This window comes from Gopherus evgoodei, chromosome 10 (assembly GCF_007399415.2).
Source record: "Gopherus evgoodei ecotype Sinaloan lineage chromosome 10, rGopEvg1_v1.p, whole genome shotgun sequence".
NCBI classification, from domain to species: Eukaryota; Metazoa; Chordata; order Testudines; family Testudinidae; genus Gopherus; species Gopherus evgoodei.
Genome location: NC_044331.1, coordinates 20,814,273 through 20,834,707, shown reverse-complemented (window position 1 = coordinate 20,834,707; position 20,435 = coordinate 20,814,273). Strand labels below are relative to the sequence as shown.

The window sequence follows — 20,435 nt, the reverse complement described above, 5'->3', positions numbered from 1 at the left end:
AGCATACAAAGAGTGGAGTGCTGATTACATAGAGTGTCCCACCCAATGCTAGTATGTACAGCAGATCAGAGTGCTGCAGTAATCAAAGATGTTCAAGCAGAACCGGGGGCACGACAATCAGGCACTAACAGAGAAAATCCAACAAGCTCAAATCCAGAAAAGAGAAAGTTGTGTTGCCCTTGTCCTAGTGGCAGCCCAGAAGGAGAATAGAAGTGGCCATGATTAATGTACTCAGTTACTGTATATCGAGAATATATAATTAAATCAAAATTGTAACGTGTAAATGTGTCACTTACCCTACCTAATACGCAGTTTACCAGAGTACACTCAGCCTCAAAGCCTCTATTTCACAAGACAGATTTCAAGGTGATCTGACTGATGGTGAGAAACCATCAGCTAGATGACTGAATACATCAACATCAACAAGTCTCCCAGGGAGGAAACCAGTACAGCAACAAAAATGTCCTTCAATATATTGGTTAGTGATTTTACTGGCCATAACTAATCTTGAAGATCAAGTATACTATGCACTCCAGCAGGTGGCAGGCTAGGTATACAACATATCTGGAAAAATACCTTGTGTATAAATTGTACATACTGGCGCATAAGGTGAACTTTAGGAAAGAGATTTGTCCTTATTTCTGGGCAAGGCATCTCTTGAGAGTCAAAAAGGGTCATTCCTGTGCATTTAGTTTAGAAGAGCATCGCCAATGTGAGCCCTAGAGTTGCAGTTGTTTGTCAAAGGCAGTTATTGCTTCCCAGACTAAAGCTAGTAGGTGCAGCAGTCAGAGTATGCCATGCATTCTGTTTATTCACAAGTGAAGGCTATTTTATTTAGGAAGTTGACTGTTTAGATTAGGGCATGGGGACATTATAATTTATTCTTTATGTAAACACACACCATTCAAACCAAGAATGACTGTCAGCTAAAAATTTAGAATAGTACTTAGATTGTGTTTTCCACTTCCAAAGTACTGTACAAACATTAACTAAGCCTCTCAACTCTCTCCTGAGGAAGGAGTTGTTTATACTGCAGCAGTATAAAAAGACGCCACTCCTCTAAATAGGTCTTAAAAATCATGAGCTCTCCCTTGGCATGTTATTTATCCAAGCTTCAACAAGCTAAATCACCTCAAAGTTTTTAGGAGAAAGGTACCAAAACGCATTTTAAATATTCACTGTCATGTTATCTTTCCCAAAACAATCTACCCTGACTTTCCCATAATTAGTCATTCCCTTTGCCACATAAATTAATTCTAAAAAATAAAATCATCTTCTGTACTTACTTGGAGTAAGGAATCCTGTATAGAATGTACCTGTTCTTCCAAACCTTCAGAAAAGTTTCTGTATATAGCCATATATTGACCCTCAATTGGTAGATCTGGGCAGTACATTTTCTTTTTCTCAAAAGGATACTAGGAAGCTACACAACAAATAATCAGTTATTGCATCCAGTGCCTGCACTCGAACTTTGTTCTTCTCTAAATTAGCAGTCTACCCATACTTGTTAATTAGAGCAGAAGCATCAGCCGCTATACATGAAGTACAAAAAAAAAAAAAAGAAGAAACTATATCTCAGAGTAACAGTTATTACCATGACAAAAGATAAAATTAGTGTAACACCCCCCCCAAAAAAAGCCCCCAACAACCACCTTTCAGATCAAACTCTCCCAAATTGCTAAATCTCCGTTTTAAGAAACCATTAACATACTCAGCTACTTCCTAAGACATGACACATATAAAGAGGAAGGCTGGAAGTGAGGGAAAATATCTTTCTAAATACCACCACCTCATCACTTAAACTTTTGTTTGTTTCCACCAGTGATATGAATCAAGCACCTTTTAGTCTTTCAACCTAAGACAATACAATATAAAATTATAAGTAATAACTCTGAAGCCTCTAGCAAAATACCAAAGAAAAGGAAGAGAGAAGAGATACCTTCTGCTGTATTCAAACTGAAAGGACAAACTTTTACTTCTCTTCAAAACCTTGCTGGACTTCAGATATTTCTCTAGCTTTATTGTTTTCAGCAGGAGATCAGAAATGGAAAGCAGCAGAATTCAAAGTAGCAAGACTTTCTATTTCCTTAACTACAACTGGGAAGTACTACTACCTCAGCAATTTTACTGGCCTCACCCTGGGCAGGGACTTAATTCTGGCAGAAGGAATTGAAGTGCAATGAGCTTATGATCTAGTATACTGAACGCCTGCAGCAGAAAGCTGAGCACCCATCAAGAGTTAGTACAATGAGAATCTCTGGTAACTCTTATGAATTAGAAAGTCATGGGACTCCAGGAAGGCTGAGGTAGTGTAGCATGGCAGTGGGAGCAGCAAGAGCAGTAATTTGATGTTAATAACTGACCTGTCTCAAGACAAAAATCACTCAAAGATAAAGAGGACTTTATAGATATAACAAAAAAAAAAAAAAAAAAAGCAGGTAAAAATAGAAAGGTTGTTTGTCTCCCTGTGAGCCTGGTTCTAATACAGACTGGGACTCTGTGACAAAAATGACTGCCCACAGTTTTGAGAGTCTACTCCTTGCTTGCTGCACTGATGGGCATATCCCCAAGAAAAAGAAAGCAGCTGCCTTTTTCCATTTTACCTACCACATGTGCTAGGCAGAGCATGTGACTTAACAAGATACTCAGGGCAGTAAATAATCTTAGCTGGGCAGGGAGGTACATTTTTTGCTAGAAGTACTGGTTTTTTTAAGCTTACTCCACAAAACCTGTTAAAAAGAGGTGTCAGGACATCTTTTATGCCTAGTTATGAGAAGTGCCATGTCTTTGTGTCCCCTGACCCCTCACACCCCACTTTTTTTTTTTATAAAGAGGAAAAGGACCCACCATATTCAGTTAAGACCTAAAGCAGGACAAAAATCACATTCCACATGCCATAAAGTCACTGAAAATAATGATAATTACCTTTAAAAAAGTCCAGTTTGCCCAAACCTAGAATAAGCAAAGCCATCCAGGGGGATGGGAAGACCCTCACTTATAACTATGTCTGAGAAATAATGACATGGACAATTACTTTGGTCTGGTATTTACAAGTTTTCTTGTTGACATGTTCTCTAATGCACAAGGAAATAGAACTGGGCTTATAAAACAAATGCTATAGCATTAAATAGCTATATTAAACAGATGTCAAAGCATCATAAGAAACACCTAACACCTAGTGGGAGATGAAGGAAAGAATTCTGGAGCATCTGGAGTTAAAACAGAAAGGAACCAATAAACCGTGCTTATCTGTTCAGGCCTACAAAAGACAGGGTTCCATTGCACGAACAGCCTCTTCTCCCAACCTCCAGTAAAGCAGCTGCTCACCAGCAAGTGCTGGAAGAAACTTTTGGGTTAGTGTGACCTCACCCCAACAAAGACATTTCAACAGTCTAGACCAGAGGCTACACCACCACAATCACCCTTTCCTGCCAATAGCTACAGCAACAGAAAGCTCTCAGGTAAACACCAAACAGAAGGAGAAAACAGCCCTAAATAGCTTCAGTACAAGGAAAAGGTCATCTTCCAACAGCTCTTCTGTATACTATTCATGAAGAAGGGTTTGCCAGCTCTGCCCCTTCCCACATCACAACACCAATGCAGTATCCTGGAAATGCCACACAGCTGACACACCCTAAGTAACAACAGTATCGATAAAAGCAGCAAAGAATCCTGTGGCACCTTACAGACTAACAGACGTTTTGGAGCATGAGCTTTCGTGGGTGAATACATGCAACTGATGAAGTGGATATTCACCCACGAAAGCTCATGCCCCAAAAAGTCTGTTAGTCTATAAGGTGCCACAGGATTCTTTGCTGCTTTTACAGATCCAGACTAACACGGCTCCCCCTCTGATACTTAACAGTATTGATAGATTACCACAAGCAAAAAACAACCCATCCCCCACCCAATCCTGCTCCTTCCCAATGCAAGTTTTATCTAGAAGAAACATCCACAAGAAGTGCAAGCACACAGTGTCATTAGATACTACAGCCAATCCAGAGCAACTTCACATGTATATACACATAGATAAAGTCAACTCCATAACTTAAGTTCCTCTTAACCAATGCAAGACCACATCACATTTATGATCTCATCACCTGTGAACACCCTAACTGGATCTGATTTACCAGAATCTGGTTGCCTAACACTATGGGCCCAGTGGTAGCTCCTCTCATTTCCTCAGGCTAAATGAGTAAATCACGGTCTCTCATACTAAAATGAATAAGTAGCCATTCTATTCCAAACTGGCCTCAGATACAAGAGTCTAATCAAAGTCTTTCAAATGTGCCTAGTTACATCTGCAGTTCTGGAGATAAGCCCAACTTGGGTCTTGCGAACATCTGAGTCTTTAACCAGAAGATGTTTCTTCAGAGAGCTGACTGAGATGTTGTCTAACATGGTACTAAAGTTCTCAAAGACTCAGTCAAGGAGATCTACAACATCTCACTCCTAACACCTCTAATATGATGGCCCCAAACCAGCTCTCTCTCACAGGGAATTTCCATCTTACACACAGCCATTCATACCACAAATCTGACATTATAAACAGTTCCAATCCAATAGGTGCTTCCTGTCCCTGGACAGATCACCACATCACACAGGTAAAGATCATAACCGTCCCCAGTTCCAGGAAAGAAGCAGTAACAATTATAGTCAGCTTCCAAAAGCTCATGGTACAGTGAAATTAAAGAAAGCGCCACTCAACAAAGTGGCCAAGTAAAAAAACTTGTAGTGAGACACTACAAATACTCTGACCTCTGCCTTCAGCCCTCTGGCACCAAAGCACCCTCTTGCCACATGTATCCCTGCAGTTCTGAGGCAAAAGCAGCAAGCAGTAATACAAATTAAGAGAGTCAGTGGAAGCAAACATAAGCTGACACAAAAAGAATGACACAAAAAGAGTTCTTCCAGATAATACCCTGTAGCAATGGTATACATCAAGAGAGCTTACATCACAATAGAGACCTCTTAAAAAAAGATCACCCCTCACTGAAGTATATGGAACATTAATTGCTTTGTTGATCTCAGAATGTCTTCTCTCAGTTCAGGAACACGGCATCTCTCACTAGAAGAACTATCACTATCCTTATCCAAGAAGAGTGGTGCAGAAGCTACTGCTACAAAGAGAAGCAAAATAATTTTTGGGTATCAAGAGGTCATTGTTTCCAAGTCTATTCTTTATTATCAAAGTTTAGATAAAGCATAGAACACTTCACCATGGGACAAATACTGCCTCAACATCTGCAGGTGCAAGAAGCTCCCCCACACCACAAAACAAGTGTGATCAACACACTCAGACTCTGCCCCTTTTAATTAAAAGGATAAAGATGAACTTTGAGAACAGTTCAGCTGCTACACAACTATAACAACTGTTGCCATAAATTCTCTTCTCATAAGCCAAAGACAGACAGACAGACAGACAGAGCCCATTCTTTAAATGGCACAGTTCACAATTCTCCTAAAACAACTGACCTTGGGAAGTCAAGAAACATGCCTTCAGCTAGAACAAGAGCCCCAAATAAAATAAAAATGAAATAAGATAAAATAAAAGGAACTAAAAACTCATCAGCTGTTTCTAGTGAGATCATAAGAGACACAAAAGTAAACTCAGGCAGATTGTGATGTCACCATAATCTTATCTCCCCTGACAACCTTAAATCTTATTTTAAAAGTAGCTGGTGAAACTTCCAGAAAGAAATAAAAAGTAATTTATAACTAAGACAATAAAACGTAAGTTCCCTAAATTTACCTTTGGCTAGGATACTGAAATTAATACTCCTAATTCTTCTGAAAAGTGTTGCAGTGATCAAAGGACCACACATCAATTAAGTAGTAGTATTACAGAAATGTAGCAACTGTAAAGGTCAGTCTGTGCTAGAGAACTTTACTATAAAATGATATTAGTGTCCACACACAAGAGTGCTTGTAATACTTCATAAGGTATCACAAGAGCCCATCATGTCTATAGATAGCAGACCCCAAAAGGGAGTGAATGACACAGCAAAACCTGCATAGAGATCAGAGAATATTTCCTGATTCTCTAGACACTGTATGCAAGCTGTGTTGCTATTTGTTTGTGCTGTGTGTACTTGGGCAATGAGATATCTAGACATTTATACTGTACTCCTCTCTGCCCTAACCGTTCATCAGTTCAAGATCTGACTTTTAAAACAAACAAACAAAACAAACAAACAAACAACCTGGCAGTAAAGATTTGCTTCTTAATATTTTTTATCTATTAAAATGATTTACATTAAATATAAGTTTACACCTTAGATTGTCAATTTCAAATTTAATTTGTAAATTGTTTTTTTTAAAATATAACCCTGTACTTAAATTTAAATAATCTGATGATTTTTATTTAAAAATATATTTCAGTTTTTAGCCACCCTGAAAGCATCCAGCATGGCCAGACAAGGGAGTGCCTGAACTCCAAAATGAAAATATTAAAACATATTTTTGTCATGCCATCAAGCTGGTGACCAGAGTAGAAAATATCCCCCCACTCCTACCAAAACTTTAGCCTCCTAAGTAAGTAATCCTAACCAGGGGAGAGGTTGCTGAGAAATAACCACAGTTCCCAGGTGATGGAGGCCTTTAGTTTTGTCTCATCATGTATTGAAGGTGTGCAGTTCTCGCAAAAAGTAGGATCTCATCTTTTCTTGACATTTGGTATTATTCTTTTTAACACAATGTACTGTAGTATTGCATGCTGTGCTCTCATGAGAGCCTTGGGAATTAAAAAATTCAAATTTATAATCCTTCAAAATAATTACAACTATGGATAAAAGAAATGAAAAGGAAAAAGTTAAACAAGCCTTCAGATTTATGTCACTTTTTTGCTTTCACCTCTTGCTCTCTTGCATAGTCCTCCTGGTCATATTCATCTTCTTCTTCATGTTGAGTTTGCAGAGCTCCACTGTCAAAGTCAAGTGACATTGTTTTCTAAAAAGGTAAAGTTTTTGTTGTCCAACTTGTTTAAAACCTATCACAGGAGGAAGAAAACATTACATATGAGCAACAACAAAAATCAAGTGGACACGCAATATCTTCAAAACACACACTGCAACTATCAGTGGATTACCTTGATCTTCCACTGTAGCATCTCAGTGTGTTAGCAAGACTTTTTAATTTTTAAGAATTCTGTGTTGTAGGAATTAAAACATTTAAATAAACAAATGTTTAGCTGTTAAAGTGTTTGACCTTTAATCATTACATGAACATTCAAATGAACAGGTTACTTAAGATAAATTATGTTCCTAAGAAGTATTTCAAAAGATTTGGCCTCTAGGGCATTAGTATGTATTCATTCAGTGTAAGTGGATAAATACTACCTTCTATTACTCCTGGGGGCAAGGTTTTGTTTGTTTTATAGTTCATGTAACTGACATAAAAAATACTGGAAGTATGCCACTACCAGAGCACTCATACAAACCATAATAGAAGCAAAAAAAAGTCCTGTCAAAGACTTCTGACCATCCTTAATTAGCTGTTTAGGATTTAAATATTTTCTGATCAACTGTAAGTGGCAATAGCAGAACTACTACAGCAGCTTTTACAGCACTTTTATAATTAGCCTCCCTCTGCTTTTTTTGAAATATAGTTGTTGTACATGTTGTATTCCCACCCCACTCCCAAATAATAGGTTTAGTAAACGTGTAATTCCCAAATTAAGGAAAGTGGATGACATCCCATTGGAATCAACAATATAACGTTTTATACATAATTACTTTAACGGTGTTTATACTTAATCTGAGTATTTCCAACAGCACAAATAGCATACATCCCAAAATCTCCTTCAAAATATGCATAAGGTTACTTGAGCTTACTAGTTGCAGCAGTTTTTTTTTAAATCATCTCTACTGAATAGCTCTTGCACCTGTATCTGCAACTACTGATAATTTTCCTAAGCAGCAGCAGCAGCAGTGAAATTGATCCAATTCTTGTCAGTTTTCAATGCAGCTATTCAGAACCCTGCTGGTAGCAGTAACATTGACAGAAAAAAGTGGGTGAGGTAATACAGTATCTTTTATTGAACCAACTTTGGTGAAAGAGACAAGCTTTTGAGCTACACACAGTTCTTCTTCAGATCTGGTCAGTCTGAAGCTTGATAAAAGCAATAATGCAGTAAGCAATAAGCAGTAAATAAGGCACTGAAGCAGCCTGCAGAATTAGGAAGACAGCAGTGCATTAGTTTACCTTGATTTCAGGAAAGTGATCTTTGTAACAATATTTTTCTCTAAAAGCCTATTGTATTACATTTAGGTTCTAATAACTTCCACACCACAGCATCTGGGCAGCTTCTAACAATACATAAACGAGAGGATTAACATCTGTCATGTATGGTTCAATTCTTCTTTCCCTTCTCTGCAGATGGAGAAGTGTGTGGAGAATGGTGTTTTGGTAGAAATGTTTTCTTATTTTTAATATTTGAAGAGAAAATATCAAATAAGCGCACCTTGCGCATAGAACTAAAAGTAGTGATGTTTGTGACAGTCATTCCAAGCTCAAATCCTGCATAAATTGCTAGCATCTACTCACCATAAATACACATAATTTTTGAAGTCCTGTGTACATAATCAGAGTGCACACACTCATCTTTGAATCATAAACACAAATATAACAGCTTCTCATCATACATATAGTACTAGATCCATTGGCAAGCCTCGCTTGTCTAAAGCTACTTCAGGGTTGGCAATGCTAGTTAAGAGAAAAACTAGCAGCTTGAAAATCACAGAAACCCAAATTCCAGACCTAGGGGTGGCACCCACAACATAGTTTCCTGAAATTCCTAGCCTACATTTCTAACTGAAAATTTATTTACCTACTATATAGTTACAAACAATAGTTAAGATGACTACAACTGAAAGGTAGTAGGAAAATGCTTTGCTGTTCCATTTCTTTGTTTTGTGAATTTCACAGTACTTTGTGTATAATCAGGTTCACTCTTTTGACGATGATCAGCTGGGATTGCTTCCTGGTGCAAAGTTCAGAGAAATCTGATGTTGTTCTAACTTGCTAGAAAAATGCTCATAAACCACTGTGACAACAGAGCCAGATTTCAAGTTTCTTCTTTTTTAAAGACTCGAGATATCATACCCAGAAGTTGATTTCAAGAACAATTGAGTTTTTTTAAATCAACTAAAGTAGAGCGAATTCCTTTTGCTTCTGCCAGAGCAGCTCTCACTACACAGCAATGAGAAAACATCCACTGCAGCCACCAGTGGCACGCTACACTGGCTGCAAGGTCACTCCTGTATTTCCTTAGCCATTGGCCCTAAACATGAGTAGGGTTTAAGAATCTTTAGATTCCAGCGGCCGGGGATCCTGCGAGTGGCCGTGGGCGCTCGCCATCCCCACGCTCTAGTGACTTCAGCGGGGCCCCGGCAGGCTCAGGGCGACGGGGAGTCACTCGCAGGATCAGTGCCACCCCCAGCGCAGCCGGATGCACTGGGGGGGGGGGGGCGGCTGCCCGGAGGCCCCGCCCCCACGGTGGGACCCGAAGGCTACTGCAGACAAGCCCGTGGCCGGAGTTTGCTGCCCGGTCGCGCATCGCTCTCCGTGTTCCCATGGAAGCGCCAGCGCTGAGGAAGGCGGTAGGAGGCGACCCCCGGAAGGGGCGAGGCCCCGCTCGCTGCGGCCACCAACTAGGGACCTACCGAGCCCCGCGTGCTGGGAACGGGGCTTCTGAGCCCCGCGATCGGGGCAGGGAAGAGGCAGGTCCCGCGCTCAGGGAGGCTCCCACTCCGGGTAAGTCCCCAGGAGAGGAGCAGAGCGGAGCCCGCACCGATACTCACCAGGGGCCCCAGGACGATGCAGTTACTCGCCTTCCATCAAATCCCACCCGTAGCCTTCCGCGTGACACAGCCTAACCCCCTTTGAGTGATAGCCGAATCCTCCAGTCAGCGACCAGGCCGATGTTCTCCTCCCTAGCGTGCCCCGCCCTGGGGCGGGACTTACTTGTCCCTCCTCACTCAAGTTCAGTTGCGTCGCAAACGCCAGTGTTTGCAGTTCGAAAGCAGGCGCGGGAAGCCGCGGGAAGCGTTGCCGCTCGCGGATTGGCTAGGGATCTTAGCCAATAGCTGTTAGGCGCGGTAGGGGTCTAGTGGACATCGCCTAGCGGCCAGTCCTTTATCCCCCTTTTTGCTCCCACTGTGCATCCCAGGCCTACAGCTGGGAGGGACCCTAATAGTGAGGGGACGTGGGACATGCACACACCAGGGGGTCTCCCATGTAGTTATGAAAGCAACATGTGATGCCACACCACAAAACATGGCAGTGCCATAGCAACACAATGGCACCCTGACATGGCAACAAGACATGACAGCACTGCAACATGCAATTGCATCACAGCAAGAGCCCATGACCATCTTAGGCGGAAATGTGCTGGCAGCGTATAGCTGCCATGTGATGAGAGTTCTGAAACTGATTTTGAGATTAGCTGTTTGAGTGCGGCTTGTGATTGATTATGAAATTGATTATTGCTTGATTTCTTAATAAATCTCTGTGGGAGACAGGTGTATGAATAATGCTGCATATCACATGCTTGTACTGTAACATTTCCCCATTCACTGATATCACTAGCTGATTGGGACATCCATTTGTCCCTTTTCTGAATGGTAGCATTGACTGGAACCTTACAGATTGGCTTCCCTATGGAGGGCACATCAGTCAACATATATTGAGTCGAAATAAGTGGCACCAATTCAGATACTTTAGGGGCAGGGGTCAAATTCCAGTCCTTCCTCTGGAGAGACCACATCCTGGTCCCTTCTCATCCCATTCTTCCTTCCACGGGGACCCATAGCCAGCCTTAGGCATAGAGTAGGTTAGATAAATATCTATTAGGGATGGTCTAGACAGTATTTGGTCCTGCCATGAGGGCAGGGGACTGGACTCGATGACCTCTCGAGGTCCCTTCCAGTCCTAGAGTCTATGAGAGTCTCCCCTTTCCCTTATCCATACAATGCACGTGCCAGTGATTCCGGGAGCTGAGTTCTGAGGGGAGGTCTCTGCATTCTGCTGTATTAGAACACACCCCGTGTGCCAAGTCACACCATCATTTGGCCTGGCTATCCCTTCATCTGGACAGAAGGGCACCTAGCCAAATCTGAGTGGTATTTTAATCCCATGTGCCAGGTCACAATCCCACTCATGGAAATTTCCTGTTTTGGGGGTGACCGGGTCAAATTTCTATGATATTGCTGCTAAAAGGACACTCTGGGCTGCTCCAGCAGCGGTCATATTGATTAGCACAGGTCTACTGCTTAAGAATGGTCAGGCCATGGCTCGCTGGTGCCGTATAAAATGTTGAACAAGTACAAAAATCTTGGGGGGGGGGACATTTGCCTCCCCAAATGGTGCAAATTGGTGAGCATATTTTAAGTGTAGCTGCTTTTATTAATACACATACACTAGTCTGAAGTGGTAAAACAATATTCAGGGCAATCCTCTTTTTCAGCACTTTCAGCCCAACACCATTGCTTGAGTCTCAGAGAACAACTCTGCCTCAAGAATTGATTATAATCAGAAACCCATGGCAAAAGCTAAACTCTCCTGCTGCTCAAAGAACTCCACAGGTACTGCCTGTACCATAAATTTGCATAACAAAATTAACAACACAGAGGGTCTTCCCAAGTATGGATCATTTGCTCATCTGCTAAGAAAAAGAATGTGTAATCCTACCACCCGTTAACACCTTCCATAAACAGTATAATTCTACTGCTTAAATCAGCATTAAATCATATAAACTTCAGAAGTCCTGATAGAGACATACTGAGGCAAGTAAGAGCACACAGATATGTGTGTGTTATAACATTTTATTTATTGAAATTATCCAAATACAAATTTTAATTTGTTCAAGCAAATTTCTGTTATTTCAGTGGAATCTGCATGCACTTTGATAAAGGGACTGAAATGCTCTGCATTTCCAGTGTGGTTTTCTGAAGTACATCTGTGTCCTTCCTCATGGGTCTTACTAACATCTTCATAATACTTAGCACAGATAGAGCTTTACATGCATTAACCAATTCTTACAACTTCAGTTGCAAAGTAATATCCCCATGGGCACAGAAAGGTGAAGTGACTTGCATAGGCATGCTTGCCAATTCATGCCACAGACTTTTCTCAGAGGCTCTGACATGGTTTTCAGGGAAACTTTCTAGAATTCTGCCACTGTGCACAGGATAATGTACTTTGTACGCAGTAGCTGGCACACAGAGAGGGTCAGGGACCTATTAATACACAAATGATAGAGGCCTCTCTGTTGTTTAGAAAAGACGAACTGGAGTTCTAGTGAGTTAATCTAGAAAGTACTGGTATGTCTGTTGTCAGTAGCATATGGATGTGTTACAGCAACACCTGAGTTGTATCTGTAGTCTTTAGGATTCTTCCGTTTTCTCCCTTCCACAACAACAGATTCTGAGATATGACTTGATTATTCCATCAATGTACATTTTAGCCAGCTTCTTTCCCCTCTTTTCTCTCACAATTTTGCTTCAATGACACCCAAGAGAAGCCCAAGTCATAAAGTTTGGGCTCTGAGCCAAATTTTCCTAAAGGGTATGGACATTCAATTTCAATGTAGAGGTTTAAGTCTATTTCTCATCAAGCTATAAATACCATACCACATGCTAGATATTTTCTGCATACATCTGTCCATGAAGGAAAAATGAAAGTCCTAGGACAGTCGTTCTCAATATCAAATTCAGACAACTCTTCTTCCGTGGCTCCAGAACCCCAAATGCTTTGTTTTTCAAGTCTTGGGAGGCTTTCAATTAATTCTGGCAGAAGTGGAGTTCTACACACTCTCACTTTCTACCTCCTTCCTTCCACCTCCAACTTTGAAGAGGAAACAGAGCAACTGCATGCAGTTCTCTTTCACACACAAACAGCCAAAGGGTTCTGTCTGCTCCCCCTTCGGCTTAATGTGCTTGTATTGAGTAAGTTACACGGTGGCTCTCTAGCTAAGAGGGAGAGTGTGCCGAGCACCAGTCCAGAACCTAACACCACTTTGCCAGCAACTGTACAAAGCTCTTCAATGACTCTTTGGGGCTCTGATCCACAGATTAGAACCTTTGCTGTGAGCAAACAGAAGTAACAGTCTTCAGTACTGAAGGCACAAAATAGGAACCATGCCAGACAGTTATCAAGGCAATCAACTACAGACATTTCAAAGCTTCTTCTTCCTTCAAGGTGTATATGTGATCTTAATATTTTCTCATGACTTTATTACACGAGACAAAAGATTATAGCTTTTTCAGGCATAGAAACTGATGAGAAAAAAGGGGAAGTCATTTTACACTGCTTAAAAAATGGCTCGTCAAATAACCAGATTTTCCCTTCAGTGGAAGACCCTCAGTTACCAGGTCTTTTATCCTATATATGAGCCTCTCTTCTTTCAAGAAGCAAAGATATATCTCTGTAACATCCTATAACATGGTCGTATTGAACGGAGGACACAGAATTTCCTTATTTTTAGTAAAGCTCACTTACCACAGGATAATGGAATTGAATTTGGCAAGGGGTAGGTACAGTTGATTGTGCGAAAAGGCATCACTTATTTTAAAACCAAGAAAGGATGCCCTTACTAGAGCTGGGATAATTATTTTCCACAAATAATTTATTCCCCTAAAAGTGCAGTTTTGATTGACCCAGAGCTATTTGTGAATTTGTGTAGTTTTTTTCTACTCAAAAACAAATTTTTGTTTTGATTTTTCAGAATCTCCAGCAAACTGAAAAATCCATTATTTGGCCAGCTCTAACCCTTAGATAACTCCCCACAAAGGCCTTCAGTTCCACTTCCAGCTCCTCTCTCCTATTACTCATTGAAATACTGCTCCTTAACTACCAATAAACTACCGACTCTCTCAGATACGTTGATTACAGGTTCGTTCAGATTTACAGCATTTATTGTGACAAGAATATGTTTTCTTAAAAAGACATTTCAATATTTATGATCAAATGGAATCTAAGTAAGCAAGGGGCAGATATCACATCATTTTGGAGAAAAAGTTTGTACAATAATCTCTAGAACATGCCAAATTCAATTTTTTTTTAAATATTTCCCCCCTCAAAATGCATCATTTGTCTCATTCAGTTTCTCTAATTTGTCAATATCAATGGAATCAATGAAAAATATATTTAACTTAGTTTTAAAAAGAGACATTTCCAGTAATTGTTGGCAATAATAATAAAATTATATGCAAGACACAAAAATGTTAGAATCTAGCATGCTTGCTCTTTGATACATTCTATTTCAAAATTACACTTCATTTACATATCTTTATTTCCATTTAGTAAATGTTGCATAATCTCAAATCTTTGAGCAGTCAGACAGTGATTAAAAAACTGATTGTTACTAAGGAAACAGGCAACCTTTCTTTATTGTGTATGCCATTCATTTTAAACATTATTTGCTATTAAAGTGCTATTATAAGCAAAATGAAATAAAGTTAGTGTCTACTGTAAGCAAGTGACATGTTAGTAATATTCAAATCATTTGTTTTGGCAAGTAGTTCTAAACCTACACATGTTCATGTATCCACTTGAAACTAATCCAATATAAATAATATTTGTTTCCAATAATTCCATGACTAAAAGGCACATACTAATGTCCCAGCAGTTTGTTCAAGTGAGCTTTTCCATGTATAAGTTTAATTGTGCTTTTAAATAGTTACTGATTCAGTATGATCTTGAAAGTGATATCTGTGCATGTCTTTTTTTCCCAAATGGATCCCTCACTCTCCAGGGGTTTCATTTTGCTAAGATTAACACTATCTATATCTATATCTATATAGCTATGCATATTGAGCTCTATAGATCTACATAGATATACATATAGTCATACATACACATGAAAAAAAAAGTCTTCCATAACAGCAGCTGAAAAGTGCAGTTTATTCTTTCTGAGTTGGCTTTGTAGTAATGAAGTTGAAGAATAGTCAATGCAGTTTTCACAAATTAATTGCCTTGGGAATTTTGAGATCCAACAGTGTTATTTGTTGTATTGCATGTGTCCTGTGTTACTCTGTTTTCTCACTGGCTGTTTCAAGCTCAATTCACTTCCAGAAGAGATGATTGGCAGATTATTTTCCATGTGGTAGCGAATAAGATGACCCACACTATCAAACACATGGTCTTTGGTTCTGACCTTTAAAGAAAGCAAAAGAATTTATTTAAGTTTATTTTCAACCAAAAATTATCACTTTGAAGTCAACAGGAATTAAAGCCACTGAATTCAGCAGGATCAATAGACAGGGTTGCAGTGTCACAACTTTCCTACTCAGATCTGAACTTTAGAGTTCAGAATATGAGAAGCTAGCATGAAACCGCCAAACTGGATCTGATATCGCTGCCACCAGCCAGAAGATTCCAGTGTCTGGCTCACTGTGGTCTCCCCAAAACCTTCCTTGGGGGACCCCAAGACTCAGATTCCTTGAGTCTCACAACAAAGGGGAAAAAAAACATTTCCCTTCCCCCTCCTCCCCTCCAGGTGTTCCCTCCCTGGGTTCCTGGAGAGATATACAGATTCAAGCTCCGTGAATCTAAACAAAGGGATTCCACCCTCTTTACCTCCTCCCAGATTTCCCCACCCTGGGTACTCTAGGAGATTCCCTGCTTCAAGTCCTTGAAACACCACACTGAGAAATCAAATATTTCTCTCCCCTCACCCAGAGGTTATGCAAATTCAGGCTTAGTAAATCTAACCCAAAGAGATTCTCTCCTCCCCCCTTGTCTTCTTCCTCCCACCAATTCCCTAGTGAGCTGCAGACTCAATCCCCTTGAGCCCCCACTAAAAAAAAATCCACAAGTCTTAAAAATAAAGCTTTATATAAAAAGAAAGGAAAAGACATAAAATGGTCTCTGTATCAAGGTGACAATATACAGGGTCAATTGCTTAAAAGAAAAAATGAACAAACAGCTTAATCCAAAAAGAATACAATTTAACACATTCCAGCAACTACACACATGTAAATACAAAAAAACAATATAAACCTTTTGTCTTACTATCCTTGTACTTACAACTGGGAAACAGAAGATTAGAAAGCCTGGAGATAGAGAGAGCACTCTCAGAGCCGAGAAAGAGAACAGACCAAGAACAAAGGACTCACACCCAAAACTTCCCTCCACCCAGATTTGAAAAAGTCTTGTTTCCTGATTGGTCCTCTGGTCAGGTGTTTCAGGTCACTGTTTGTTAACCCTTTTATAGGTGAAAGAGACATTAACCCTTAGCTATCTGTTTATGACATGCAGTGACACACACTTTAACAGAACAAATAGTTTAAATATTGTTCTGTTATCTGTTTTGCTGCTGGTTTTCCTTTGTGCCAGCTAGAAGTAACACCTGTGATACCCTGTCTTGTGCTGGTTATGTATTCTGCTATGGTGACATCATACCCATTGCACAAGCAAGAGAGAAAGGGGAAGTTGATGGAATGTGTGCAGAACTGGGCACAGGGGCACACAGCTGTGAAAGGGAGCAAAGCCACAATTTTTTCTCCCAAGAGGCACTCCCTTCTCTCCCTCTAGCAAATGCTCTCTGGTTCACGCCTGCCAGTTACAAATATCACTCAGGGAAGCTCCTCAAGCAGCTATACAGAAGTTCTAGAAGGTTAGATTTCAGGTGCTACAACTGACTCTTTCCATTATCTTTTCTGCATCTGGAAACCCTTTACTGGTCAATTTTATTGTTGGATGCTATCAGCATTTGATTATAGCAACATTTAATACTTAAAGGATGTGTTAAGTATACATCCATATGAGACAGCTAATTACAATAATGACCACACTCTTAAAAGTCTTGGGGTGAAGTCCTAGTCCCACTGAAGTCATCGGCAAAACTGCTGTTAACATCAACAGAACCCGCATTTCATCCTTGACAGTTTAATATGCACTTTGCCTTTGAAATGTTGGAGCAAACCAGTACCTTTTTACGAGATATTTTCCATACATGGATTATCCATACCTTGCCTTCAGGATCCACCAACAGTAAATGCTTTGCTTGCCCTCCTTGCAATCCACTCAATACATATTGACCAGGTGACGTTGCACTCTCTCGCACCAAAAAATCCCCATCGTTGACCAAGAGGGTCTCTGCTGCTTTCCTGTTTAATTTGTCATGGTAACAAACTTCATTCCTTAATTGTTGCTTTATTTGTGGCAGAACGCATACACTATCCATGTTGGTTGCGGCACGCTGCTGAGTAGCTTCCGGCAATTCTAAAATCAAATGAAAGGAAAGATGTTGGACCCTTCACTCAAAACTTCAGCATAAACACAAGAGATATAAAAATTTTTATACCACTGAAACCCTGGGAGAGTCAAATGATTCAGATCTGAAGCAGTAATCAAACCAGTCTTCCAGATAGTAATAATAGTTAACATTTTCAAAGCCTTATGCGCACAGTAATATTCACAGCACGCCCCACCAAGTTAGGTAAAATTTATCACCCCCACTTTACGCATGTAGAAACTTTGGAAAGTGTGAGATCCATTAAATAGTTAGTTAGTTCTCATGTTGCTAGGTAACAGGAACAGGGATTAGCCATTAAAAAGTTTGTTCTGATATTGTAGTGTTTGGGTTTTGTGTTGCAATGGTTGAGTGGGGTGGGTTTCTCTGGGAAAGAATCACAAAGTTTGGAAGCTTAGAGAAGATTCCATCTTGCAGTTGTATATCTGAATGTGGCATGTATTAGAAAGATGTCGTTTATGTAGTCCAATGAACTACATACATACACAAAAATACTTCTGTAGAGATGCGTGAGTTGTAAAACATTCTGTCTTATACCAAAATCTACAGACAAAATTCTTGGTTTGTTTGTTTGCATGGTTACTTTTACCTATTGTATTATTAGCACATGCAAAATGACAAAGAACACAGTCTGATTATTTGTGAACTGATAGGTATTTTGTTTATCAGATCTTTCCTGCAAAACAAGGTTGTCTTTTGGCTACATTATTTAAAGATCTATTTTTTCATTCTTCTTTAGCTGGCACTGAAGAGAATGCCACATCTAATTGTGAGGGTCATGTTGAATAACTCCAGCTATGTACAGGAGTATAAGATAATATGACTGATACAGCCAGAAAGGAAGCGTTTAGAACATGATGCATCTGCTTAGCAAAACCAAAATGTTACTAAACACAACAGTATAGGTGAGTTGCGATACAGCCAGTCAGGCCTCAAATGACTCATAGGCAACTTTTATCTTAGAAAACTGACTGGTATCACTGTTTCAATGCAATTTTGCTAGGAGGGCGCACTCTGGCCTCTTTGAAGAGGGATTCTCCAGCACAAAGGGGACCCAAAGATCCAAGCTGGGAAAGTCTTCATGGCCAGAGGGGGTCTCTAATGCAGGTCTCCCTAGTCTCCATCCCCTTCTCTCTGTATTGACCCCAAGCCAATTGCATAAGTGGTTCAGGAAGGGAGAAGAAAAGAAATAAGGTGCAAATTTTAACAGTCAGGGTAATTGACCATTTGAACAACTCACCTATGGACATGATGGATTCTCCATCACTTGAAGTCTTTTAAATCAAATCTGAATGTCTTTCTGAAAGATCTGCTACAGTTCAAATCAAAGTTCTGGGCTTGATGTAGCAATTACTGGGTAAAGTTCTCTGAGCTGATTTATGTAGGACATGAGACTAGATGAGCATAATGGTCCCTTATGATCTTAAAATCTATGAAATTGCAGCAGAGGCAGTTGACCTCCCTTGGGTCAGAATGGGTAAGATTTACATGCAGAAGACCATCTCATATCTTGAGGACATGATATGGCCCTACGTTTTCAAAGCAGCTTCAGGGACTACCTGTCATTCCCTGTGAAAGTTATAACCCTATGCATTTTATTGCTATTGATCAACTTCAGAAGACAGAAGTTAGATCTACCCATTGCTTGTCAATATTTCTAATCTTTGGTGCTGCTTATCCTGAATTTAACAGCCAAAAGGGGTGGCTAGCAGTTACAAAATTTTTTCCCCTCCCAAATTATTATGGAGAAAACAGATTCCTTCCCCATGCATTCAGGTGACAAAATCCTCATTTCAAGGCTTAGAAAAAGATGTCATTGAAATATGAACCTACTCTCATGACACAGCGGGCTCCCATAGACCTGAGCTGATGCAAGACCTCTAGCTGTGTAGGTTGTAGTTTGCAGGGTCTGAGTGTTGATGTAACAAGGGTCATCAAAAAGATCCATTTTGCAAGCAGGTTTCAGTAAGGATACATCTTTTTTTGCCTTCAGTGATCTTTCACTATAGTTACCTGTAATGAATAGCAATATAGAATCATAGATTATTAGGAATGGAAGGGACCTCAGGAGATCATCTAGTCCAACCCCCTGCTCAAAGCAGGACCAATCTCCAAATAACCCCCTCAAGGATTGAACTCACAACCCTGGGTTTAGCAGGCTAATGCTCAAACCACTGAGCTATCCCTCCCCCTATACATTGTGTCTTCTTTTTTAGCTCCTCATTAACATCCTATTACGTTTCTGGCTGCACTTTTCCCCCCACCTCCTTCTCTACGCACTCCCTATCCGGGGCCCCACGAAGTCCCGGGACCACCTGGTCAACCTCCTCCTTGCCCTGGCTAAAAAGGCCACCCACACGACCAGGGAGAGGAGGTTGGCCGATGGAGATTCCGGTGACTGTGGGGCTTGTTTCCAATCCATGGTCCGTTCACGTATCCGGGCAGAGTTCCTCTAGGCGGCGTCCCCTGGCTCCCTTGACGCCTTCGAGGAGCAGTGGGCACTGTCCGGGGTTCTCTGCTCGGTGTCCCCGTTAGGCTCCCTTCTTATGACCCTTTGACCTCACTCCTGTCCCTGTTCTTTTATTAGTTGTCCCCCGGGAATTAGTGGGTTTCTGAAGTCCTGTGGGTCTTCCCCTTAGGCTGGGGGGGATCCTTTAGCAGTGGGCGGGCTTCTGCTCGCCCACCTCTCGGATACCCAACAGATAGAAAGCTTAAAAAAAAACAACAGCTGCATCTGAATGTTGCAGCTTTGACATTTCCACTTAAACCCTTCACGGACAAAAGAAAAATGTGCCAAATTATCTCATTTGGTCTTTATTTCTAAAAAGCATAATGTTAAACATCCTAACCATTTTAGAGTTAAAATGGGGTCATCAACACTGCTCAAGGCCTTCCTTTAACTCTGCTCCTACTGAAGTCAATGGTAAATCTCCCACAGACTTCAGTGAGAGCAATTTAGGCCAAAACTGAGTAATCTTGAAAACCCCACCCTGAAGCTCTCTGTAGGGTTCACTGAAAATTATAGGAGTGGGTATTTATTATTATAGGAGTAGTTTATGTATTTATGGTCAAAATACATGCAGTTTTTCTTAACTTTTCTTTCGGTTTCTCATCTCAGGGTTCCTAATGCCCTACTATTGAGTATGTGGCTGATTATTTTTACTGGCCCTGGATAATTCTG

At 40.5% G+C, this 20,435-nt stretch overlaps 2 protein-coding genes across 8 annotated transcripts in view; both read right to left on the bottom strand.

The window, feature by feature from the left end:
• Positions 1–9,876, bottom strand: part of CEP152 (centrosomal protein 152) — a 48,717-nt gene extending 38,841 nt beyond the window's left edge. For all 5 annotated transcript variants that reach the window (XR_004002319.1, XR_004002320.1, XM_030577598.1 and 2 more), the window contains exons 1-2: positions 9,801–9,876; positions 6,853–6,988 (exon numbers count right to left, since the gene is read on the bottom strand). Coding sequence is in view for 3 of the 5 variants with exons in the window: in XM_030577598.1 (XP_030433458.1) it covers positions 6,853–6,942 (90 nt within the window). In the remaining 2 variants the exon portion in view is untranslated. The remainder of the gene's footprint in view (positions 1–6,852; positions 6,989–9,800) is intronic.
• A 1,954-nt stretch (positions 9,877–11,830) lies between these two features.
• The window catches only part of SHC4 (SHC adaptor protein 4), a 67,533-nt gene continuing 58,928 nt past the window's right edge, over positions 11,831–20,435 (bottom strand). For all 3 annotated transcript variants that reach the window (XM_030577603.1, XM_030577604.1, XM_030577602.1), the window contains 3 exons: positions 19,088–19,267; positions 16,970–17,223; positions 11,831–15,154 (listed from right to left, as the gene is read on the bottom strand). In XM_030577603.1, the coding sequence (XP_030433463.1) occupies positions 14,999–15,154; positions 16,970–17,223; positions 19,088–19,267 (590 nt within the window). In that variant the 3' untranslated portion in view covers positions 11,831–14,998. The remainder of the gene's footprint in view (positions 15,155–16,969; positions 17,224–19,087; positions 19,268–20,435) is intronic.